General features: G+C 42.1%; 1 protein-coding gene across 1 annotated transcript; it reads right to left on the bottom strand.

Moving 5' to 3' along the window:
• Nucleotides 1-792: 792 nt before the first annotated feature.
• Nucleotides 793-25,878, bottom strand: LOC120841411 (venom metalloproteinase antarease-like TpachMP_A). Its single transcript, XM_040212302.1, has 11 exons — nt 25,830-25,878; nt 23,404-23,561; nt 22,322-22,414; nt 21,820-21,937; nt 20,769-20,810; nt 20,226-20,353; nt 20,009-20,086; nt 14,972-15,105; nt 11,576-11,631; nt 1,461-1,572; nt 793-1,227 (listed from the first exon to the last, which is right to left on the bottom strand). The coding sequence occupies exons 1-11, from the start codon at nt 25,876-25,878 to the stop codon at nt 1,056-1,058; spliced, it is 1,140 nt and encodes a 379-aa protein (XP_040068236.1). The 3' UTR covers nt 793-1,055.
• Nucleotides 25,879-27,146: the final 1,268 nt, after the last annotated feature.

The following is a 27,146-nucleotide window of genomic DNA, read 5'->3' as shown; positions in this document are numbered from 1 at the left end:
AGCACTGTCAGTTCAGACAACACCACGCTTCAAAAAACGCTTCAGGGAACTGTAGGTGCTAACTCAATTTTACAGTAGATATTTGAATTGCACGAAAGAAAAAAACTGAACAGAAACACCTTATACGATGTCGTAGATTCCTAACATATATCGGCAATATCATCTTCCTCGTATAGGGCTATACCGTTGTCAGCGAAAGGAGAACATCTTCATAAAAGAAAGGTGGAAAATAGTCCCCGCGTCAAGTTTTCTAACCACGGTCACTAGTTGATGCGGTCCCGTGGAAGTTTCCAGCCCTTTGAATGCTGTAGCACATTTAAGAGTCGGATTTCCAGCGACGTTTCGCCACACACGAACGAAGGTAAACAATCAAAGACGGTGGAGTGTTCCAAGCGTTGGGCCAGAAGTCAGCGCAGTGTGACAGGGTGGTCGGACAACAAATCGGCCAACACGGATTCCGGGTGAGAGTAACATGTTGCCCTGCTGTTCTTGTTGCCGCGACGTGAGAGGGTCGCCGGAAACGAGTCTATGTCGTGTTGCCGAATAGAGTTCTCCGACTGTTGCCTCAGTGTGACCGGGCCTTAAGGGCGTCAAATCAATCAACCTTGTAGTGTTTCTTTCGGTTCAGTTCGTTTACACGAACCAACCGACGGACGCACTAGGACTCAAAAAAGAAAAATTAATTGTGAAGTTTAATAGATTCAGCTACATTTTGGTAAACGCTTTGATGTTCCTTAAAGTCGTTATAATGACCATAATTTGTTTATATCGAGAATAACAGTACAACCACAATACAATGTATTTTCGCTGTGAACTTAGCGCCTCGTTGCCTCTCGTAATATGGTGACGCTTTTAGCGTTACCATTTGTGTGGTGGATTTAGCTACCTTTTAAGTGAACTACGATTTAAGTAACTATGATTACAATTAACATCCCCATCAACTGGCAAACGATGCATTCAAAATTAGGGTGAAACAATAGCATAGGAAATGTCACGGGTCCAAAGGAAAATAAAGGTTCGATGATGCCAGGGCTTAAGGAAGTTCAAGAAAATACTTACTTTAAAACAAATTGCATCCCCTCCTCACTACAATGCGAAAACGCGAAAGGCGGTCCAGGAGGCCCTCCAGAGTCTATGATGTATTTGACTTTGGACTTGCAGTCAACAGCACCAGGATGATTCTTGACATTTCTCAGGGGACCACTTCCATCGCGCGCACTCCCGAGCCTGCGAAAATATTGTTCATGCTACGAAAACCATCTAATGGTCACCACTATTTTCAGGGACAGATTAAGAAACGCAAAGCAAGGATCATTATGATCAGGCTTCTTTTCGGCCCATATCGCATTGTCCATGGCGATGAAAAGAGGCATGAGATTTACTAACGGTAACTAAAAAAAGCTTTTCCCGGATGATACGCTGAGCGCATGTGTTTATAGAGAAAGCGACGAGATACTTACAAATGCCCAATTTCGTGGGCTATTGTGGTGAATCTACTGTACAGAGGAGGTACGTCCCAGGAAATTCCCACATTAGCGCCTTTCACGCAGACCGTTCCGGCATTGGCGCGGCCTGGAAATAATAATCCATCTGCTGCTTACCAAATACATTCAATAACGTTTTTTTGTTTTTTTTCAAGCGGTAAGAATAAGCAGTGATGTTAAAATCACCCTCGTTCAAAAAGCAGGTATTTAGAATTATGGGACGTTCAGCCACTTAAAGTTAATAATTAGCCGAGGCGTGACCGCTTGTGCAAAATTCTCAAATGCCAAGGAAACAAGCCGTATCTAGAAGTTTGGTGGTGTGCTTGAACAAACATAACAAACACGCAAACAAACATCTACATTTACATGTTTCAGGGCAACGCTAAATTACGAATAACTAAACTCCCAGTCTTCGGCCAAATGCAGCGTTCGGTGCTCGAACCTGATGCCGAAGTATCAGAACTTGCTGACTCAAAGGTTATAAACAGTTTTAGGAAATTTAGGAAACGCTTGAAAAGGAGTGACGTCGGCCACCGAAAACGGGACTCATTTTGCCAGTGTAAAATTAAAAAAAAATTGCTTCTAACTTTTGAATCTGCAAACACTGAGTTTTAAAACTTTGGCATCAGGTTGTACCGTTAGAGCTCCATTTGGAGGGCACTAAGCATTGGGCAATGCGTAGGCTGTCTTGTCATTAAAACACTATTTTTGTGGACACACGTACACTTGCGGCCTTACAGTTTTACGTAGAATAAAAATGTAAAGTCATAATTTGTAGTTGATTTTCGCGTTTGGTGTTGTAGAAATCTCACCACGAATATAAGTGAAATTTTCAAGAGATATTCGTTCAATGTGATATTTATGACCATCATCTGACGACAACCCTTCTCGTCAAATTTTATTTGTGAACAAAGTGGCCAAAACGTGCTTGAAAAACATTTTGAACTTGACTTTCTCCAACTACTTCAAAGCAAACAATGTGAATTTTATTCAGCAAAGCAAATCTTCCGTGAAAACGGCTACCAACTTACAAATCCGTGCTACCAACTAGCACAAACGGCGAATAGCATTCGATATTCGTTATACATCTCTAAGAAATAGCTGTTTAAACTCCGATTTTCTCAAGATTCAGAATAAATGTCCCAGGTAGCACACCGCTTCGGCCGGTATCGGGACTACGCCGGCCGGTCCCGGTAACAGGATGGCGGCGCCCGGCCATTGGCGCCGGTGAGCTACCGGCCACGGCCGGCGTCGGGGTTTCGTCTTGCTCACTGGCCAGTTCCGCCGAAGAAGTTACAGTGACTGGCCGGCATCGGGTTTTTGCTGTCTTTGCTGGCCAGTCTTTCTATGGAGGTTCCAGTAACCGGCCGGCATTGGTATTTTGCTGTCTTTGATGGCCAGTATTTACATGGAAGTTCAGTAACTGGCCGGCATCGGCACTTTGCTGTCTTTGATGGCCGGTATTTACACGGAAGTTCAGTTACTGGCCGGCATCGGCGCTTTGCTGTTCAGGCTGGCGAACCCCGCCATGGAAGTTCCGTTTACTGACCGACATCGATTTATCTTTTTTTTTTTTTTGCCGTTTTTACTATGCAGTCAAGTCCTCCAGATTTTGGCGAACTGTGGCAATTCATGAATAGCGAGTGGAAATATTTGCGTAGATCAATCCTTCGCAAATAACTGCCGACGCTGGTGTATTTGATCCCAGCATGGCAGGGCTGACGTGTTTTATCGCGAAAACGCGAGAAAAAATAATGCGGCGTGGAACATTTGCAGTTCAGGACCTGACCTGACCACCTACGCTATGAAGAATAAATTACACAACACCGAACGACACCTTTTCAGGAAGCTAGTTTAATTTGATGCACTATACTTAAGGTCGGTGGTATACGCACGTGTTTGGCACTGATAAGAAAAATAAAATAAAAACGGTATAGCAGAGAATCCGAGTGAAAAACAACAACCACAATTAACAAACACGTGGCATGATTGAGCACGCGCTTTGAGTGACAAAAACAGTAATTTGCATTACATTGTAGAATCTGGACAAGAAAGAGATGTGTGTTTTGCTTATGACGCTGCGAGATGTACACAACTTTCCTGAGATCATGTTATTGGTGATTTTAATCGAGTGTGAAAATATGCTATTTCAGGCAAGAATCGACTATTTTCTGTGGTAGCTACGACCATCTAACAGAAATATTGCAAATGTTCACATAGCCAGATGATCTGTCCCCGATAGCTTAGGTTATACGACATACCGCACCAAAAAAAAGTAAATATAAAAACTTTTTTTTTTTTTTAACACGATAAAACGGGAAACACAAAGGCGTTGTGGGTGTTTACACTGCCTGGTTTGTGAGTGTGACCCCTTGGCGCTACAAAACATAAATGTTATCACACCGAACGATATCGTTTCTGAAAGCTAGTTTATTTATCCGCACTGTTCTTTGATCTCAGGAATAAAAACATTATATAGGCATAATAAAAAAGTAAAATTGCGGAGCACAACCTCAATAAGTAAAACCAGGGGCAGGCGATGGATATCACTGATGTGCCAGAACAAAATTAAGTACTACTTTCCGGAAGTCAGAAAATTAAGAGATGTGCTCAATACGTAGCGCGCTATGAGCTCAGGTAAATAACTGCCTTAAAATAGCGGTATTTTTGTTTTAATAGTGGCTAAAGGTGACCGCCTTCAGACAATCTTCGGCTGCATCACTGTGGCAGTTTGACCGTTTACATACACATTTTCCCATTTTTCTCTCAATATTCCCATTATTATTAGCTTCTTTACTTCGTTGAAAGCACTTCCGCTGTTTGCGTACTACACCAACCAACCTATTAGCACGGAGGGAGCGATTTATCCCGGCAAACAGGAGGGTCACGGTTTGTGCATTGCATCAACTCAAATTTGGGCTCGCACTTTCTATTTTCACATTCTGCGCGACTTTTACCCTAAAGTAGGGGGCCGGCGACTGCGAAAAACACAGCAAATATTTAAAATAATAAAAACAAGCAAAAAACGCGATAAAAAAAAAATTAGAAAACGTTCTCTCTAGTGGGATTCGAACCACCGACCACTAGGTTACCAGCAGGACGCGTTAACAACCAAAGCCAAACCAACATACAGAACGTCTGATGTTTTAAATGATTATAGGTCCGCTGAAGTCGGTTGGATACATTGTGCGGTTGGTTTCGTATTTAATTTTTTGCTACGTGTTCAGGACGCATTTATATTATTGTGGCAATCTTTACATGCTAAATAAGTTATTATTAATGTGTATACTAATGTTTTTTTTTTAAATTTGCATTGCTGGTCGTTTTATTGCAAGCGTGTTGAAGATAGTTTCCGTAAAGTCGCTAGATATCCATTAGAGCCAACCAATGCAATCCAATCCAATCCACAGCCCTTTTTTGCACGTTTGGCCGGGCGTGTGGGTTTTCATATCTCTGTCTTCAGGTCAATTCACCGATTAGTCGTGATGCGTGGAGTTTATCTTAGTTTCAAATGTGTCTAAACAAGAAGGAAGCGACTGTGAGCCGTGGAACTACGTCAAATCTGCTCAACAGCCAAGATCATGGTACGGTCGTTCCAAAGTAAGTTCCTTTCTTTGTCTGTTAGGGCTAGATTATTCTTTCCTCCGTTCAAAATCCTTGTTATTGTCTAGATCGCTTGCTTTTACCAATATTACTAATTGTGCGCGAATGGGGTAATACGAGGCTGTTTTTCTTCGCTCACAAATAGGCTGCATACTCGCTCGAGGTCCATCAGTAGCGGCGGAACGTTTGGGGAGATGGAGGGGGGGGGGGGGGGGGGAAACCGCGGCAACGCTTGGGCAGCGGCGGGCGCGCGCGGGGTGGGGCGGGGGGGGAACCGCGGCAGCGGCGGGCGCGCAGGGGGGCCGGCCCGCCGGCGGGTGGAGGCGAGGCGGAAAGGGGAAGGGGGGTTGTTTGATTGCCTCCCTCCACCGTATTGTTCACTGGTAAACTAGAATGTCTGGAAGAGCGCGGTGCCCTCCGCCTCTATTATTTGTCGCGGGCGTTGGCCGTTGCAGTGGGACAGCATCGGCGACATGGAACTTTGTGGTGTCGTCGGACGAAAATCGGTGTTTGGCGCTCTAGTGGGACGAGGCTTTTAGAGAAAACGTGAATAATCAGCAGATACTGTGAAAACCATACAAGGGGATTATTTTAGGCCTTTATTATTCTTAGTATGGGCGACCAATGTGTCCGCACATCCGTCCGTTACCTGAGCTGCCAAGAAAATTGTGTTTACAGTCTTATGCATATGAGTGGGAGTTAGCACATTCCACTTGGACCTGTTCGAACTTTTGCTAAAGCTCCTTTCGCATTCTTTATTTTTTTTCTTCTCCAATTTGTGAGTTGGGAGTCTACACTCGTATGTAGTGTATGTATTCCTCTCTTTTATTCCTTGTTTTTTGTTTGTTACTTTTCAGGATGTTCAATCAGAATGAACTCACCACCTTATTACATGGAAAGGCTGTTGTTATTTCCAAAGTGTCTGTAAAACAGTCTACCTGACATCTTTTGCTCACGCCCTGGTTTCTGAAGCTCGCATTCTCCGAACACAGCCTTTCTGATTTCTCTGATCCTTTTTCCTTTATGTTCAATAGATCAAGTTGTGAGTGTGCACCAGTCTGCGTCCTATGTGTTCCTGTCCTTTTGTCCTTGTCTTTTTGTGCACTTTTTTCACGTTGGTCTATGATATTTTTTATCGTATATTCTAATCTGTGTTTTCATGTTTATATTACTGCAGTCCTTACCGAGTAGAAGTTGGCATTCACTTTCGCCATTCTGATGCGAGTGTCCTGAAACGACACAGAATGCCAGCTTCCTCTGTGAAGGCCAGGCTTCATGGAAGACTGCCAAGGCTGTTCATGGTAAGGTTCTTTATATATTGAGCAATATAATAGAAACTTATTGCTGATAGGATTGTTTTTAACGCAGACTGTGTTTATGGACTGGCCTTTAGCAATTCCGATGCCATTCACGTGGAATGAAATCCTGTAGGGAAATTGCGCATCCCATTCGTAAGCGGAATGCTGAGTTTACTACAGAAGTGCGTCTCGGCTTGCTGCCAGTACTGCTGTGTGTGTTGTGTTTGCATTTTTATTTGTTTATCTAGTGTTCCCAATAATGGCTGAAGCCTTCCCATTGGAAGTGGCAACACACAAATGAACGGCAAGAGAGGTGAACAGCGCCACTCACGCCATTCGCCACCGCACCCATTGGTTTTCGATGAGGTTTGCAGTATTGGTCTCTATGGTATTTGGTCATATATCGCACATGAACACAACCAGGGCACTGTGCCTACAATTCAGCACTCACAAGGTTTGCATTAATACACCCTGCAGCTGGTCGCACTTTCAGAGTCATTTTAATGTTGGAAAAATGAATAATGACATTGGCATAATTCTCGTGCCAAATCCTTCATGCCTGTTCCGAACTCTGATCCCCACGAGATCAAAGTAGAGTCGTTTCTGTTGTACAGTAAAACCTTGTTAATTCAACCCCCGCTAATTTGGAAATTTGGATAATTTGAACTGCCGATTCGGTCCCGTCAAACGTATATATTAGTCAATGGAAGCAAACGCTCATTAATTCAGAGGGAACGCGGCGCACTATCGTAAATTCGGACGAATTCGGCAGGTGGCGCTATCTACCGTCTGTTCCAAAAGGTATAACCGATATCCATCCGAAGTGCGCACGTGATTTTTCCGGTTTTCCCATGGTTTTTCGGTTCTTCGTGTTTCGCACCAGTTTTGCTCTGGATCGCCGTGCTTCAGCGGGTTACTCTTCTGGCAAGGAAGCGGCAGAAGCATTGCTGCAACGGAAAAAGGGTAGCACAAGTGACCAACGACCGGAATGGCAAAATCGCGACACGCGGGGCTATTGTTCCCGAGTGTGCCAATAGCGAGAGTGACAGTCACGTTTTATGCCTCAACGCGGGGATCCTAAAGCCCGCCATTTTAACAACTATCCTATCCCTCAATTTTTCGTCGGCCACCCCCGCATCGTAAATTGCAACGTGACTGGCACTCTCGCTATCGGCGCTCGGGAAAAATGGCGCCAAGTGTCGCGATTTCGCCGCCCCGATTACTGGTCAGTTGTGCTACTCGTTTTCCGTTGCAGCTGTACCAGGCTAAGAATTTAGCGACGAAAGTGGAAATACTGAGGGCCTTAAAGGGCGGCGTCTTTCGACAACTTGTGGAAAGTTACGACGTCAAGAGAAGCACTTTGGCCACGTACGTAAAAATTTTGGCCGATATCCTACGGGCTTTTGAGAGCGAGAAGTTCAACGCGAAAAGAAAGCGGCCTTGGAAGGTGGTGCACCCGAAACTAGAAGAGGCCTTGCTGTGCTACATTGTCAGCGCACGGGATGCGTAGCTCCGACAGTGCGAGTGCGGTGAAGCACTCGACCGCGCTAAGGAAAGTTGGCGTCTTCGCCCAAGTGTCGTTCTGAAAGCAGGCGGTAATAACAGATTTTTTCTCAAAATAAAGGTTTGTCACAGGGCAACGTTTTCGCGCAGCTTTCTTTGTCCTTTCGATATTTCTACTTTCGCTTAATTCGAACATTTTTGCCGGTCCCATGAGATCCGAATTAACAAGGTTTTACTGTAGTGGCACGGCAGATTCTGTACTTGTTTTGCTTCAATCTTTGTAAGCGGGACGCTGTAATCCAATTCTACTCATCTCTGATGTACTAGATAGCACCATATTTGCAGAGATAGTCTTCAGATTTTGTAGTTCCAGCAAAATATATTTCAGCTTAAAAAATATTTGTTATTTGGCTCGTAAATTTTCAAGCAGATCTAGATTGAAGGCAGCAAATATCTTACCTGCAGTCATGGTATGTGTCCGAAGTATATTGCATTAAAATAATTGACCCAACCTCTTATTTTTGTTTTCAGTGCCTCTAGCGAATTGTGGATGCTAGGATTGCTTTTGTTTGTTTCACATAATCTACAACACTTTTTTCATCTTTATACTCAGTGCAGCCCTAGCCGAACGTAAGCTAGCATCGACTAGGCCAATTCGTTCCTGCATCATCAGCCAAGCCGAGGATCAGGTCCATGGCAGTCTGCGAAGGTTGTTGATGGTAAGCTGCCTTATATATACAGCTGTGTAATAGCAGCTTGTCCTGGATGACAATTTGAAATGCGTGTTTATGTTTTAGAAAGTGAAATTTCCATGGGCATACTTGCAACGTGAAACCTCACCAAGCCTGTTCTGATCTTTCATCCTTTTGAGATTTCAGTACAGCCGTTTCTGCTGCACACATACTGCCTACTTTGGCCAAGTAGAGACTTGATCCATGTGAAGGTAAGCAGGTGATTATCAACTGCTCAGTGCTGTCCGTGGTGACGTTCTCTCCTTATCAGATGACTTACCACACTTGGTTCGCAAGGCATTTTAAAAGGAGAGCAAGTCCGCTGGTGCATGATGCTCCCAGTACTGAACAGTCGACGATCGCTTGTTCACACTCGTAAAGATCACGACTGTACTTCAAGCTCGGCAAGTGTGACACTTATGTGATTCAGCCAGTGGCTGTGCAGTATAAAACGCGCCCAATTGGCAACTTTAATGCAGTCTCGTGTAGTCCCATTGATGTTTTCTTTTGGCATGCATGATATGTGTTCACACTTTTTTTTCTCTCGCTTACCGATTGTCCTAGCTGTCTGCAGAGAGTGAGTGTGAAACATGCCAACAAGCCTCTAAAGCAGTATGCAGTGCAATTTTGGTCTATTGTGCAAGCGAGAAGAAGACTGCTCGTTTGGCTGTTGAGGCTGTGACATAGACATTAGATAGTTTTATCTGAGCATTGTTAGACCCGCTCCACTCAAAAGGAAAGCACCTGCATGCACACAACGCTCAGTCAGCAACGACCAATTGGAGCGCAGATGCCGATGGAAAAGACAATTCCTGCACCCCTATGGCCACTGCCGACTGAGCGTTACGTGCTTGCCTGGTTAATTTCCCGCTCAGTGGCTGAGCTGAGCGGGCCGTAAAAAGCGCTCAGCTAAAACTTTTTCTGATAGGGGGTGGCTGACGCATAGATATTTCAGACAGAGGGATGGCCGACACTGCTCACATCAATTCTCAGTGTGAGCAGCTCTCATCGCAATACGGAAATTAGGATTAAAACTTCCTCTACCCGTTTCTGAAGGTTTTGGGACATGTGCTACTGGCAGTATTGTCGGGCTAGGCATCATTACACCCAGATCCACTCTAATAAATTCTAAGAGGATGAAGTCAGTTGCCACATAACTTGTGCAAAACTAAATCTGGAACTCACTCCTCCTTCCTGTTTTCCACTGTATTGAGAACCTTGTCCCAGTATGTGATGGGTATGTGAAGAAAATTGACCAGATAAACAATATCACTTAGAAAATAGATGTCCCATACATATTAACCTGCATCTACCAGCCACTGTACACTACCTCACTACTGATTTGGTATCTTTCAATTGATATTCCTGAACTGTTCGCACCTGTAGACATTTTAATGATGATAACGAGGGAATGTTTCATCTCATGGGATGTCATATGCTTAAAGTAAGTGAGGCTTGCGGGCATTTTAAAGGGCTAGGGCATGCCGATGGAAAACACTCAATGTGAGTTTGATGGTGGACGCTGATAATATATACTAGTTTTTGTGTAAGTCGCTATTTTTTATTTCATGAAGTCTGCAGATGACTTTTAGTCGTCAAGTTGCCATTATGTGGGAACCGGGGTGTCATACTCTGCAATGCATTACATGTTTACCTGTGTCTACCCAATCTCATTAGTATGTGTACAACGGTGAGCTGTATATGTCAAGGATATGATTTGTCATTGTCTCAGTAATGCTAATGAATCGCTATGTTTACCTAAAAATGCTGAATGTGGATATCGGGGACTGCACACCTATCGTAACAAACGTCAGTGTTAAACACCATGCCAACTACTCTGCCAAGCTCGCCCGTCTCTCGACATGCCCTTTTGAATTAAAATAGATGATTTCCACAAGCCTTTCTCTGAAGTGGGCCTTTTTCATACAAATAGCTGACCTTGATTATGAGATAACTGGACCATTTTCGCCCCTTGGTCATCCAGTGTGTTGTTACAGGTGTGTCCCTTAGGGATTCTTGTTTTGATATAGTTTCCAGATTGAAAATAAAATAAAGACAATTAGTGCATTAGCTACAAAAAAAAATTTCCTTTTACATGGGCTGCTTGTCTCGTGCCCCTCACCCCAGTTTGGAATTTCTGGATTGTCACGTCCAGCTGCTATTGATTTACCCTGTCATTCTACTGTGGTGTCGATTCTCTTTACAGTTGCTGTAATGAAGGACTTGCCTTCTCGGGTGCATGGTCGACTTGCAGCACAAGCTGCATGAGAAGTGTGAAGAAAATTTCCTAGGCCCGTGACATGCAGCCTCTTTCATTCAGCGCACTCCTCTGGCGACAAGCGCATGATTACCAGCCGACTGTAGCTTCACTGCAACTGACAATAAACAATGACGGTAACAATTTTGTATGTTTCATTTATTGTTTACACACATTACGTGTTAAAATAACCCTTGTTATGAACTACATCATTTCTATCCAGGTGTGAATTGCACACAAAACCAAATGTTAGCATGGAAAACAAGACCGTGAACTGTCTGGTTTTAGCCCGCTAGCCTGGGGTCTTGCTGGTATCTTGCGGTACTGCTGGTACTATGCCGGGGATTTGTGCTGGCAGCAGCCCGGGAACTCGCTGGGAAAAAAGACCGGGAACTGTATGGCTTGATGCAGCTAGCCTGGGGTCTTGCTGGTATCTTACCGTATTACTGGTACTACGCTGGAGGTTTGTGCTGGCAGCATCCCGGGAACTCACTGGGACGCCCAGTGCCGGGCGTCCCAGTCAGTCCCAGTCGCTGGCCAGTGACTGGCAATCTCACTGGCCCGTTGTCGCCCCACGGGGCGTTTCCAGCGTCGGGCCAGTAGGATCTTGCCGGCAGACCGGTACCGCCCCATTCCCAAACCAGCGAGTTGTGCTACTTGGGGTGTGGTCCGGAGCATCTTCTGGCCCCGCTCTCTTACCGTAAATACTAGGAGATAATTTCTTAGTCTTCTTGTTACGTGTTCCTAAGCGGCGCCTGAAATGAAGTTATAAAAATACTAATTATGCGCATCCCTGCTGCTATGAACATTAATCACATGAAACGGTGTATGTACATATAGTTTGTGCTTTTTAGGCTTTAGATGTCCTTTTCTAGAAAATCCGTGAAAGCTACACTTATGCAGTCTCGGCAGATGAGTTACACGGCGATTGGGACGTAACACAGGAGCTGTAACGATAGGTAAGATTATTAACTAAAACTTGTGAATCAACGTTCTAGTTCGTAAGAAAACATATCATTCTAATCAAAACTTAGTTGAGCGTCATCAAAAAGCACTAAAATAGTCGATTTTAGAAAATTTTGGAACTTTTGGGAAGGGTTGTGGCGCGCTGACGTTACCACCCGTGATATCGGTGCAAGGTTGGCGATGCAAAAACTCAGACGAGAATATAATCGTCTGTGTTTACCCATCACCAGCCCTGTCAATCTAAAAAAACTTCGGATTTTGAATGGAACATTTACCCGCGGCCCTTACCACGCCTTTCTCTAGGCCATCGATTTGAACCAAACGTAGAGATAGAGAAAAGAATTGTGCATCGACAAAATCATAAGCCTTTTTGTATTTAGAACATTAAGATACCGCAAGAATTATTAAATGTCCGCTAAACTCACTTACTATACATAAACAATCGACAAAATCGAAGACTTCACTTAATATTTCCAAGAGAAATATTGTTTCCAGGAAATTGTTTCTTAACGTCTGCTGACAGGAAATTTTAAAACCAAAACTGTAATGCTTACGACAGTTTAATACTGACAATTCGAGATCCCTAGAATTTGCATATATAAAGGGCTTTGCTATCCTCGGAAATAATACATGAATAACTTGTAGCATGCAGCGCGTATTTGCCAGACTTATGCACCTCTACCGCTCGATTTGAGGGGCAACACAACTTTTTTACACGTCTCTTGTCACCTTGCCGTAAAGTCAATTTAACCGGAACATAAAAAAGAGGGCATGTTACAATTTTGGATCGAAATAATCTGTACACAAGCTTGCTGGCACGAGTCGCACCGAAGTACGAAGTTACCAAAGGTGGTTATGCAGGCGAGTTTGGTCATCACTAGGTAAGGTAAATACAGCGCAGAGAAAGACGAAGACAAAGAGGAGACAGATATCAGCGCACATGTGTCCTCTCTTGAACACATATCGGATAGACACATATAAGCACATATGTGTGTAACTAGATACCGCCTCCTAATAACTGAACTATGCCAAAATAAAGATAAAGATGCATTTTTTAAGGAAACTATGCAAATGTTTTTTTTTCATAATCATAATAAAATCAAAGGCCCAGTGGTCATAATATATATATATATATATATATATATATATATATATATATATATATATATATATAAAGAAAAAAAACGAAAATAAATTCAGCTTTGATGCCCTTGATATTTATTGCCTTTGTTTTCAACAGTGAGTTTTGGAGGATTCCAAGCTCCAGGTTTGGGGCACACATTAAGCGACGAATCAGGTTCGCTACACAGTGAAACGATCAGCACGTCAGACACTGTAGACGAAACGTTCTGCATGTCGCCGAACGAAAGTGCGTAAGATAGAGGAAGCCGTGGGCATCTCTCGTCACCCAGTAGATAATATTTTACGTAATGAATTGAATTCAAAACAGAAAGCTTTCCGCAAGATGGGTGTCGCATTTTCTTATTCCTTAGCAAATGATCTGCATTTGGCATTTGCTACGATTAGAAAAAAAAGCAACATAAGACAATAGAAGTTTGAATTCCCTCACACTTTATATTTTGCCAAAACTAAAACAGTCTTGGCTAGAAAGAGATTTCGGTCGAATGAAAAGTTAACAGAGGAATTCAATTGCGTATTTGAGGGCCTTGAAGAAATTCTGTTCCAAGAGTGAATAGAAAAGTTGGAAACACCTTGCATCAAGTGCGTTCAACTTCGAGGGGATTCTGTTTTCAAATACCATAACTTCAAACGGTTTTGTTTTCATTTCATATTCATTGCGGAAACGTTTCAATATATCCCCCTGTACTCTCAGGAAACAATATTAGCTCAGGAGCTTCCCTGTATTGGTAGAATATTTTTCTGCTTCGTAAAAATTAACGACGTATTTACGGGGATCACACCGTATGGGGTAAAGTGTCGAAGCCGGCTCGAGTATCCAACATGAGCAGTGCGGAATCACTCGAGTTAGGCTCGTGAGAAAAAATCAGCTAGACGAACATTTCAGTAGTAGTTTGCGCCTAATCACTGCGGTACAGTGAATAGCCCAACTCTACGTAGTGATTCAAAGAGAGGCCAGGCTCTTTAAATCGACAGTAAAATTCGGTTTCTTAACCTATAGCGCTACGACTTTGTGCTGCGTTGACCACAAATGGTGCATTTTTCTTTTGTAAACTTTGCAAAGAGCAAATTTACCTGAGGAAAAAGTAAAGAAAGAAAAAGGCTTAGCTCCTATTTAAACGCAGCGACGCCAGCGGTCTTCGAAAAACACGGCGCCGTGTTTTTGAAGATGGCGCAACGAACGCCGCCAACGAACGAGCATACGGCGCCGAGAGCCGGCGTCTTTAGCAGGCACTCTTTTCGACTCAAAAGCGGCGCGCGTTCCGCAGGCGGCGACATTTGCAGGAACAAAAGCAGGTTCGGTAACAAGAAGGAACTACAGTTTTTTGTCTGCTAAGGATGCCGTATGCTCTTTCGTTGATGGCAGTTGGCGTCGCGACCGCTTGCGCCATCTGTTGCCTGCCGTGAAAAAGGGGACCGTGTTGTTTGAAGACCGATGGCGTCGCTGCGTTTTCATAGGAGCTAAGTCTTTTTCTTTCTTCAGTTTTTTTCTAAATAAGTTTGCTCTTGCCAAATTTTACAAAAAAAAATGCACCATATCTTGGCGACGCTGCACAAAATCGTAGCGCGATAGGTTAAGACACCCGATTTTCCGGTCGATTTAAAGAGCCTGGAGTCTCCTTAAATCACCCTGTAGTAATGCCCATCCGTCCTACGCCAAGTTTTTGCCACTTGCCTGCCTAGAATCCGTAATAGAAGATCATGAGGCCACTTTTTCCGGCAAAGAGGTAAAAGCTAACTGTGCTCGTTTATCTAAACAAAAAAAATTGTCCGATTGCCTTTGAGTAAAAATAAAAGCCAGTCCTTGTTTTGGGGGGTTATAGAAGCCAATGATTTGATCTACGCAGTGCTTAATTTATTGTAAGCCCGAAAATTGTCGCACGAACGCCTCAATCTATCACATATCCTTCGGCAGCATTGCATCGCCATAGGAACTAGGATCTCTGCCTCAGCGGCACAACTCAGGCTGAGTTACGTGATCTTGCTTACCCAAAGAGCATCAGGTAGAAATCGGCAGGCCTTGCGAACTTGGTCTTTTTCGTGAATTTTCCAAAGGCGCTTAGTGACTCACCCGCTGATACTACATTATCTTCCTCCACAACGAAATACTCATCTTTATTCGTGTGTAAACATAAAGTATTAATTGAAAATATTTATATTTTATTACTTTTTCAATCACAAATTAGACCGCTGTTATCATCGAAAATTAGTACTTTCTAGATTAAAAATGTCTCTAGCTCTAATTGTTTATCAAATTCTGCAATACGTTTCATTGAGCCTACTAAATAAAATAAGTCAAATGAAACATACGGACATTTGCGAAAACGAACTAGAAATGAGCTAGTTTTGTTTTGACAGCGCCATCTCTCGCGAAAAAAATAAATATTGTACACAATTTAAATAGAAAACGAATGGTTACTTCGAAACAAAACCGACGGCGTTGACTGCGCGAACAGGAGCGATTTTGCAACTTTGATTTAGACAGATGAATCCCCAATTGCTGTTGATTGGCACTATCACTTTGAGACATATGTCTTCGTTTTCTTATTCATTTACACGGTGTAATACTATCGCGACATTAAAATAGTGCAAGGTCATGGTGGAAAAAAGTGGTTTCTTTGTTACCCTCACCAAACCATAGGAACCCTTCTTCGCAACACATACCGACGCTCATTTCTTTCCTTACTCGGGGCCCCAACATACCATCAGATATAAGATATGTATACAGGCACGCACGAGCATCCCCCCTCCCCTTCCAATCCCTCCTTTCAGGCTTGTTCGAAACCATTTTTCTACATTCGATTAGAGTGATACCGCATGTTTGCGACAAAACGTATATTGGTTTTATTTCTCACACATCACACACTGGTACAACGAATCGACTGCAACTTTTTTCACACACTTATTTCTCCGGCTAAAGCTCTCAGCAATGCCTATACTTTAAAAGAAGCTTGAGCATAGTTCAGAAATTAAAAAAAAAGCGAAATGACGCCACTGTGACAGCGTACTTCAATCTCCGTTAGTTTTTTTTTTACTTTTTTAGCCCACTTGCGGCCTCGCGCACGTACGGCTCGCTCGTTTTCAACTTGAAGCAAGATGACTCTTGTTTGGGCCTCATCTCTCTCGAATAAATCAACGAACACGAAGGGGTTCGGGTGCTATCTTCCTCACATGGCTTTAACTTTTCGATTCCATGCCTCCAAATGGTTGTTGGTTGTGTATTCCCTGCTTCCGTGATGGTTCCACCGCTCCAGTTGGAAAATGCCCGTATCGAAGTCGCCTCAAAGTAATCAAGTAATCCGATGAGCTGCGGAATAACGAGCAATATACGCCCCAACGCAGAAACGCCCAGGGGCGATGGATGTACGAAGGCGAAACAAAGGAAAGTGCCACGAGCTTACGAATGAGCGCCCTTAGCTGGCTGTTTCTTGAATATGCGCTTTGGAGCCCAGCCCCTGAACGTAAGCCCACATTTATTGCGCAAAAATGAAAATGGCACCCGCGATGAACAACTTGGGGAAACACGACGCGCAGACCACCAAAAAGCGCCTGCTCAAAATCCGTCATGAAACTTTCAGGGGTCGAGGAAGGAATCCCAGCAGATGTGAATGTAATCATACACCTTCAAAAGCACGAGCATAAATTTGTAGCTAGCCGACCCGACAACAAAAAAGCAAACGGCTGCGCTAGGCACTCCGTCAGTTACAACATGCAGAGTTACAAGTTCGTCACACATGTAAGGTACAAAAAAAAAAAAAAGCCCCGTCTGCAAAAAAAAAAATAATTTTAACTGACGACAGCCGTTGCATGCCACTTCGTGTTGCGAAGACAACTATTCAAGACGAGGGTCTCTGCGGTCGTCAATGATAAAGGGCTCTGCTATTTTTGTATTTTTGTGGGCGTCGTTGTCTTGCGGTGTGTCGGCTGATGAAGGAACCGGTGGCTGCGCTGAGCGCCTTTCGCGATACATCGAATCCTTCAGGCTGGCAAAGGTGGGTACATCTGCTGCGTCTTCATCTGGCACCTAGAATAAATTTTGTGATTTCGTTTAAGAAACTTTACAGGATACTTCGTAGGTGTGATAGATATAATATTTTGGAAGGAAACTGCAGAGCAGGTTTGGAGAAGTTCCTCATTAAACAAACTTGGCATGGGCGTATTCGGGTTGGGTGCTGCTGACGTTTTCAGCGCCAAGCGCAGCTGGTCCCTCACAAGCCTCGGCTAGTCTGCTGCATGGTTATGGTCGCCTATAAGTAAAAGGAGCGTAAATGTGCAATGGCATGTTAACTGCCTTTAAGCATATACCTGGTGGCGCTAATAAGAGTAAGTAAGAAACGAATCAAATAACAGTGGTTTCTATCATGCATAAATATATCGTCATAGACAAATTGGATAGAGCAACTTACGGGATCTGCTTTTCACGTTGTCCTTTTCAGTCAAAATCGGAGCCCCGCATCTTGATCAATTGTAACGGCAACGAAACGAAACCATTCCGTTTGCTTTCTGCCGCTCTTTGTGACATATGTAACCTTCAAGGTAGGGGCACTTTTCTTCTGTGCGTTTTCTTTATACAAACCTTGACATCGCCCCCGATTGTTGTCTCACTGTTGATTGGGTCGCGTTCTATTTCGGAGTGCAACGTTATATTTTTGAGTGTGAGGGAAACATAGAGTTCGGTGTTTTGACACAAAGACTGTTCAGCGTTTGATGACTCAGCGCCAGTGTTGGGGTAACGCGTTACAAGTAATGACGTTACCTGCAACGCGTTGCTTATTTTCGGTTACGCTTAACGTACTTGTTACTTTTTTAAAACAGTAACGGGTAATGTAATTACGTTACGCAGTTCGAGTAACGGGTGACGGATTTACGTCACTTTTACTTCCTAAAACTTAATATTGTGACCGACAAGATAGGTAACTACGCACCAAATCTAAAGCAACACCTCGAATTCTAAAAAACGGTAGTTTATAAAACAATATATCAAGTTTAATGAGATCAAACGCTTTTCTATAGTCTAAAATATTCCAGTGGTAAATAGTTTATTTTCAAAATGTTGATTGATATTTCTTTGATACTAAAAAGCGCCCTTTCTGTTGACTTTTTTTTCTTCTTGAAAACCGTATTGCTGCATTACAAAGACATGTCTTTCATTCAAAAATTTGCTTAGGCGTTTTTGTTTTAGATGTTCTAATACTTTTAAAAATAAGGGCAGTACGGATATGGGCCTATAGTTATTAATGTTGTCAAAAGTACCTGGGCTTTGTACAAAACAGGAAATTTTGGAATTTTCATGCCATGGGGAAAAGTATTAAGGCTCGTTCACACTCTTGCAACCGAGTACGACCGAGAGAGACAAGTCCGGTTTTTAATCCTTTTGCGACTTCTTAGGACCAGCTCCGCTGCAGCGGGGCTGCTCCTAAGACGTCGCCAACGGCTTAAAAACCTGTCTGGTCTCTCTCGGTCGTACTCGGGCGCATATATGTGAACGGCGCTTTAGTTGCTAATGGAATGTTACATATTTGCTGTAGAGCAGAACACAAAAGATGGGCAACAGCTATGATTGGTATGGCCTTGATATCATCTGCTGTAATGAGTAACGTATTTCGTTACATTTTTTTCGGTAACGCCCACAATACTGCTGCAGCGCCCTCGATGCATCTCAGACAAATGAAGAATGGAATTCCGGGTCCGGATTATTGCTCGACCTCTGCTATTTCCCCTCTGAATTTACGGGGAAATTAAGTCACATGACTTTATGTCACTTGACCAATAGAACAATGTTGTTTCTCCGCTAAATATGGCGGAAAAAGTGATGTCATCTGACTTGGTCACGTGACCTAAACGAAATTTTAATTTGCCTGCTAGATTTAGCAGGAAAATTGACACCACGTGACCTCAACACCAATTCAGTTTCTCCGCTAAATTTAGAAGAAGAAATGACGTCCCGTGACTTTGTGAAACGTGACCAACACACGAATTCAGGAAAAAAGTTGTCTAAGTAGAAACGGTAAATCACTTGCGGACATTTTTATCTATTTTACTGCCATGTCCGTTGTCATTTTACGCAAATTGCTAAACGTGTGGTAGTTTCTATAGTAACTAATAATATTTTCAATATTTACCTAATATATAAATCACTATACTGAACATATTTTTGAATCCGGTACAATTGTGTAAACCTGCTCTGCAGCACTATCATATCAAAAACACAACATTGCATCAAGCTGACCAATACAATATTCTTGCAACCCAGAAAACATGAGCGTTAACAGCATGGTGGAGAATAAAAGTCTGGACGATTTAAATCGTGATTTTTGTCATGTTTCAATAGTGCTTTAAATCATACCTGTTTCACTACAATATTTTGAATAAAAACATTTCCACAAAAATAATCCCAAAATAGTTTTACAATTTACAATTTTTCCATCATGCGATGCATTGTATATGCATTGTTTGCTTTTTATATCAAGGAATTGCTAAACAAAACAAAAAATCTCATAACGCACTGAAATCAAGCATAAAGCAGTCGGCTGAGTGAATCGCAACCACACAATATTAAGCTGTTTTTTTTTCGTTCTACAAAGTCACAGCTTAATAAAGAAAAAAGTCACTTAAACCGTACTTTAAATTTACAGTAATTATTTCTTCCGGAATATTTTCAGTGATCGGTTGGATATATTAGTCAATCTGTCATGTTCAAAAATACATCTAGTCATCAAATGCAGTATTTTGTAGCTATACTAATGTAAAATAATATTATCTGGTATAACGCAAATGAATCTTATTTAAATCATAGGCATCCAATAATTTATAGTTAAACAAATAGTTATTGTTTTCCGCTCACTCGATTCCCCTTGGCAAAGCGCAATCTGATCCAAACGGTTTCAAATAAAAAAGTCGGCTTTATATGACAAACATTTTGCTTTCTTCTAAAAAATTTCAGTTTACAATTGTGTTGCACTCTTGGCGGCAATAACAAGACTTTCAAATTTAAAGATACCAATATGTGGGGGTTGGACAATGAATACGCAAAAGAAACCTGTATATTCCAACAAGCTGGAGGTTTATTCGGGGCTTGCGAACCGTCTTGAAGATTGCATTCACCTTCGTGGAAGAAATAAGGCATTCGAACGGGTGTCAGTAATAGGAGCACAAAAGCCTCAGTAAGCGCTTTTTGTTTGGTCAATGAAAACTGACATTACTATATTATTTCTAAACAAGAACAAATGTAAACCATACGCACGATGTTCATAAGCCTTATGTTGTATTGAGCCTGTACACATTTGCTTTCGTTGAGGGACTTGTGTATTACACTGTAAACCATGACGTAGATTTCAGGTCGCCACACGGTGGGTGGCTCTGCAGTGTCATCTAGAAGGTTTCAAATCATGGCATGTTCTCAGTGCTTCGCAAGTTTAGAATTGACTGTGTAATCATTTTTTTTTAATTTGCACGATGCAGATAAGTCGATCTTGTTTTCTGTGCAAGATAGTGAAACAGTCTCTAATTGAAAGCTTTCAAATTCATTATATCATTAAAGTGCGGTCTCGAATTGTAGTTACACGTGAAGCAAGAGCTGACGTCTACCGAAATATTTCAAAGCAAAACCCTGAAGAAGAAAAATTAGGGTTTATACTGTGTACAGAAAATTGCATCAAGGTTATAAAATGCCCAGTATGTATGCCGCGCATGTAACTGCAATTGCAGCCTGCTCCTTGGTGTTTCTAGAATTGATTGAGAGGATTGCTGAGATATGTTAAATGTTTTACAAACAAAATAAGCTTACTTTTTGGCGGTAGTCTTTCATCAGAACGTTCTTGAACGGGAACTGTAAACATCATAGTGATACTGAATGTAAAAAGTAATTAAAGTCAAAGGTTATAACTTTTCAAAGGCATGCTTCTTCAGCAAAATTATACAGAATCAATTCCTGTTTTGCTGTCAATTAGTTTTTTTTGTCCCGTTTTTGCGGTTTTTAGTCGTCAAGATATCTTCAAGATAATTTTCTCAACTTGTTACAATATCCGATGTCAGCGCATATGTGTTTATTCAAATGCCATCCAATCAAAACTGAAGTATGCCGAAATAAAGTAGTTAATTATTTTTGTTTGAAAGAAAAGACGACGAAGTGATATTTTTACATGTGTTACCCAAAACGCAAGCATAATTAAGTAAAATCATAAGGGACGTTATAATCGCCAGTATATTCTGCGTCAAAAATATCGTTTGTAGAAACATGTTTTCTTGGAACTCTTTAGTGCTACCAATTAAATTATTTAGGAAAAATAGAAGGGAAACTTTGAACGCACTTAAGGAAGGTTGTCTTGAGTATAAAGATATGAGAACTTTTTCCGACTGCCGAACCACTGACCTCTTCCGTTAACTCAGAAAGTGCTAATTATTGGTACGATTTGAGATCATACATGCTCTGGTACTCTGAATACTTTGAACATCGGATTACATACTCAGATCACTAATACAGGAGCCGTTGAAATGATGCAAGTAAAAAAAATAAAGAAATACTGAGGGGCCGTCGCCTATGCAAGAACTTCTCCTTTTTAATTTTTCAATGATAATCAAATATTGCGGTCATTTCGCCACGCTTTAAACAGAATGTGTTGAGAGAAAAAAAACGGGAGGTGAAATAATTCATCGAGAGAATAAATGGCAAATAACTGAGAGCATACAAGTATTGACACTGCACGTGAAGCGAACGTTGAAGTAAGAAATTCGGTCGTACGTTCAAAATTTCTAATCATTTTTGCTTCATGAAGTCTAGCCTTTAAAGATGGAATTTTCAACAAATATCTTGTGTAGTGATTGACTCTTTCACTTACTTTCCAAGTGGATCGCCTCCTCAGGCGTCGGTAGCGGAAATATTCTGTGAGGGACACGGCCGGATTTGTTATGTATTCGCAAAGGCTCAATTCCATGTGTAAAGTTTAGGTATCCTTCCTGTTAAAAAAGTGAAAGATTTCTGAATATTGAAGCATTGCCCGGTGCAGACCGTTTGTGAATCGCTAAACAAACATTCCATTTTAATAAAAATTCAATTGGTTAGGAAGCAATTTATGGAGAAAGTATTCTAGATATATAATTTAAAGTTCTCGTAAGTAATGTTTTTTAGACGCTGCGGTGGCGTTTACTTTTAATACGCTTAATGCTCCTTTATTTTTATGAAACTTAAAAAAACACTCCAGGTTTATAAAATCTTCGCGAAAATCTATGTTGTTAACAAGTACAGGATTTATAAATAACGATTGCATAGCCTTCTGTGCATTTGTATAATCGTATTTATTGTTCCTATAAGAATATATACTTAAAAAAATGTGTAGATACCATTTCAATTCCCACGTCTGTTTCAGTAATTGTAAAGGACGCCTTGCGTTCCGCATTTTCATAAACACTATTACGTATGTCTGTAGTATCCATCTGGAAAGAACATATTATCAGACAAATAACTGCGAAGTAATATTCATATTAGTTGCAGCTGAAATGCTAAACAGTTATATTCATAGAAACGCTATTTATTGCTGGGTTTCGTGGATTTTTTGTGTATGTCAACAAAACGTGAGTTCCCGGATTTGGTGCAAAATCGCTTAATTTTATGAAAAAGCTTATGTCTCATCACTTGGATATGCATCTTCAGTAGATTAGTTATCAATAGGCTCCATTTTCAAGATCAGTAGATTCTCAGGTAGATAATAAACGTTTCTCAAAGATTTGGCTTTGTGCGACCCGCATCCGCTATGTCTACTCTCGCACCGCCCTCTCCTTGTAGTCGTCCAGAGCGCTTGCGAGCCTAGTTTCCGTTCCTACCGCCCCCCCGAATTGGCGGTCCCTTCGCGCGCGTCTTCATTCCGCCAGGTGGCCGTCGCATTGCGGGTGTCTTTTTGCCTCCGGCTCGTCACGATGACCGCCAATCAAGACAATAAATCTGGTCGTACCTTTGTTCAAAATTTTTTGACACGTCTGTGTAGTGTGCTAAACAGCTTCGCTGGTCTTCCACCTTTACAGAGTGGACTTGCTTATGCTTTTTTTCTTCGCAAACTATGGCATTATATGAAAACTCAGTAAATGATTACATTCAATAAATTTCAACAAGACGCAGAACGAATATCGGTGTGAATGGTTGTGTAAATTATCGAGAAAGTAAAACTTCCTCAAAGAATGCAAAAAAGAAATCGTGGGAGTCGGCACGTCATTTAAACAAATGTGTGTTATTAACGTTATTATAAGCGGAGACAATACTGCTTGAACGGCATTTTGAAATGTACGAAAACCTCCAAAGGCACTAGCGGGCACGTCAAAAAACTTCTGAGCGAAAAAACAGGCCGAATGTTTATTTTCTAAGTAAATTCACTGAATTTCAAACAGTGAGGCGGAAGCATGCTTTCTTGTGAAAGGTAATCTTTCCTTACCAATTCGTGATTCACCTCTCCATACTTAGCATCGGAAAAATACAGACTGTCCCCTAAAACACTGGATTCTTCCAAGTCTATGACGTAGTCTTTAGAAAGTTGAACAGCGCCTCTTGAGTTGCCGCTTCTGCTTTCAATCAGAACCGGGTAGACGACACCTGGAACGTAACCGCTCCTGTTATCCGACCGTTCCATTCTCGCAACAAACTTCTCGGTACAGAGGAAGAAACTAAAGGGTGGTCACAATTCACGGTGTTTTTCTTATAAAACAAATTGTATCTAGATCTCCCAGCAAAGTTCCCTTTCACAAACAGAGGAAAATGAACTCAACAAAAATAAGAAAGCCCTTCTGCAATGACAAGACGTTGGAAACGTAATGCAATAAAAGTACATGGAAAGAAGCAAGCCTACACTCATCTGAATAGTTCGAACGGAACAGATTTAGAAATTCGGGGGAAGGGAGGGGGGGGGGGGAGGGGGCATCTTCCAATCGTGTTTCGTTAACACTATTTATCCTTTCATATGCATTTCTTAATATGCAGCTCATGAGAAGATATGCTACTTCGCTAGACCTCAAAATGCTATTAGAGTGCCATACCACATAAAAAAAGGGACTGAAGAATCTAGATTACCTTGTTGCCTAGTTTTTGTTAATGATGGTTATAACCTTAATCTTTTGTACCACGCCTACGCTCCTGTTCTTGCGAAAACCTTTTGGCAATCTGTCAAACTTTTCGCTCTTCAGCGCTCTAATTGTACGGCACCATGATGAATGGAACATCGTTTTGAGACGGTCACATCCATTTGGTAACTCCGACTGTACAAGTAATCTGAACGAACAGACTCTAAGAAAAGCGCGAAGAGTAATTTTCTCAAAAGCCCAACAATGCAAAAGGATTTTTGGCAGATTGGAACTCGGCAAAACAAAAATATCACGTGATTGTGCATTCCGTGCACGTACAATGCAAGTGTCGTTCCGCATTAAAAAGCCACATTTGCATCCTTTCTTAATTTGTAGGTATAAGAGGAGGAACCAAATGCATGGTCTTTACGCAGACCTGACGTACGTCAGACGTTGAATACGCGAACAACTGCTTCCGGTATGATGACCTCGGTGTCGCTTTCTACCAATTTATGACGCCCTTTGGCTGGCTGAACTATGGAGTACGACGCCTTTAGAGCTCATCTGTGACTGGTGCGTTAAAGATCCTATCGCATCCATACCTTAAAAGTAATCCCGAATGTTTTACAAAAGACCTCACAGGAGCCGAAGTGTCATGCTCTCGGATGTCGCAACCCTTGCGCTTGGTGCCGGAATTCCCAGGCAAAAGTGAAATGGAAAGCTCGTACATTTGGCTCGTACCACCACCACTGCGACACCGCCAGGATCCTGGCCAACGGCATGGAACTTATATGACGTCAGAGTGGTTCAGAGTACAAGAATTTCGTTCGCAACTTCTATGTTTTTAAAGAGATTTGGATGTAGTATCGAGTGTATCAAGTAGCGGCCAAACTCTTTAAATCGACCGCAAAATCCGGTTTCTTAACCCATCGCGCCACGATGTTCTGCAGGTTTGCACACAGGTGGTGCATTTGTTTTATAAACTTTACAAGGAGCAAGCTTACGTGAGAAAAATGTAAAAAAAAGGCTTAACCCCTATGGAAACGCAGCGAAGTCACCAGTCTTCAAACAATAGGGCACCTTATTGATTGAAGACCGGTGGCTTCGCTGGGTTTCCACGGGAAATAAGACTTTCTTTACATTTTCCTGAGGTAAGTTCGCTCGTTGCGAATTTTATAGAAAAATACCCGCCCCCTGTGGGCAACGCTGCAGAAAATCGTAGTGATGGCTTAAGAAACCGAATTTTGCGGTTGATATAATTAGCCTGGCCGCTATTTAGATACCCGATAGAATACCAACGTATTAAAGTGTCTCAATCAACCCGTCATGTTATCGGGATATATAGCGGCATATATTTATATAAGGCCGCTTCTACATTAATTGACAACCAAAGTGAAGGACGTGCTGACTAACGAGCATATCATTATTTCTTCTCATTCAGTAGGATTGCGGTATTAGAGGATAAGAACACGAAAGAAGCAATCACGAAGCAATAATCAAGTTTATAGTATTAAGCCACACCCAGCGCGTCTTATTTGTCAGCGATTATGAAGGAATCTGTGAATACAATCAATGCAGCGTGTTTACCCAAGCCAATTTAAATCCTACGCCTTTCGGGGGCATGGTGCATGCCGTAATACAAAAATTTCTCGTCTGCAATATTGTGTGCAGAATTTCCATGATAACTCTTTATCGTGCCCAAAAGCTCGGAGGTTGAAGCCTAGGAGAAATGTAAAATTCGATTTTACGTCACTAAGAAAAACGCCATGCGGAAGCTTCTGCATAAATAGAATCAATACATCACCGGCGTGAGCAGTAGCTACGCTGGCAATGATGAGTGTAGCCGAATACATTTTCCGTCATAAAAACGTGCGTAAAGGAGAGAAAAACACATGGAAATAAAAGAATGCCTTTGTCAGGAACCTTTTTAAAGGGTGAAAAGATTCAGCGCCCTTTAAAACATTACACAAAATGAGAGACAATGAAAACAATACCTCCAATGACGCACACAGGAAGTTGCATTTATTATGTTTTTAAAGACAGCTTTTGCACAAGACGAGCATTGACACCGGCACTGGACCCTTTTCAAAAGTCAGAGCCATCTCGTGGCAGTCTCAATAGCAGTATTTTCTCCGCACTAATGACGGTGATAGATGATCAAGATTGTCTACCTTCAAACACTCTCGATTTTGTGAATCAAAGGTGACTTTCAAGGGCCAACTTGTTAGAATGGATTCTCCGCTTCTCTGTGGCATGCTTTTAAAGGCGTTCGCTTCTCCAAGGGTGCAGAAGCTGCATAGCGCTGCAATTAGAGCGTCGAGTTTGGCTCTGCACGTGGTAGGTGAGACTAAATATTGAAAAGGGTCTATTGAAGCGGCGTCAAAGAGGAGACACGAGTGGTTTGGTTATTGCGGTGGAGACTAAATATGGCTTACACTCACGGCAGAGCAGCGGCCATTCTGGTGGCCATTGCTTGCTGAGCACGTGGCTTCTTCATCAATGCATGAAAATAAGTATGTAATATGACGTCACATGCCGGCCACACATAAACGAAGAGGCTAACGAGACATGTTAATGTCACGAAACCGGACCGTCGCAGACGCGGAAGAGTACACCAGCGGTTTTCGACAAATGACTTCCTCAAATCTCACGTCGCTTCGATAGAAAAAAGTGCGATTCCATATACTGAATAGCAGTCATAGCACGTAAAACTGAGATTTAACAATCCTGTACTTTCTGAGCGGCATCTCACTTGCCTGCTAGGGAAGTTCAGAACACCTCTCGAGGGCTACGTTTACTAAAGTGATTTCTATTGACATATTCACGACAGAGTTGGCGTCTCGCTCGTCACCCACGGAAAGGCACGGGGCTGGGGCCCCACCAGACAAATTTCTCATTTTATCTTTCTCCCCTCTTCTAGAACGTTATCATTCTGTAACATATTCCTCGTTCATGTTCGAAAAGTTCTAGAATACAGAGTATGTACGAAACAAGCTGAATCCGGCAACATTGGGACATTGGTCCCTTGTCACCATCACGGGATGCACGCTTTTTCTTTTGGCTTTAGTTAGGGGTGCGAGTGCACCTTATTATACATTTATTTTCAGTTTTTAAGTAAACC

Source organism: Ixodes scapularis, unplaced genomic scaffold (assembly GCF_016920785.2).
Source record: "Ixodes scapularis isolate PalLabHiFi unplaced genomic scaffold, ASM1692078v2 PGA_scaffold6__148_contigs__length_123643588, whole genome shotgun sequence".
NCBI classification, from domain to species: domain Eukaryota; kingdom Metazoa; phylum Arthropoda; class Arachnida; order Ixodida; family Ixodidae; genus Ixodes; species Ixodes scapularis.
The sequence above is the reverse complement of the archived record's forward strand: the minus strand, read 5'-3'. Positions and strand labels throughout refer to the sequence as shown.

Bases quoted from the DNA above. Each gene is read 5' to 3' on its own strand.
- LOC120841411 (XM_040212302.1), bottom strand. From the start codon at position 25,878: ATGTATTCGGCTACACTCATCATTGCCAGCGTAGCTACTGCTCACGCC. The intron at 21,938-22,321 runs GTATCTACACAT...CTTTTTTAACAG, and splicing joins CAGACGTGGGAATTGAAATG to GAAGGATACCTAAACTTTAC. The intron at 1,228-1,460 runs GTAAGTATCTCG...ATATTTTCGCAG, and splicing joins GCCCACGAAATTGGGCATTT to GCTCGGGAGTGCGCGCGATG.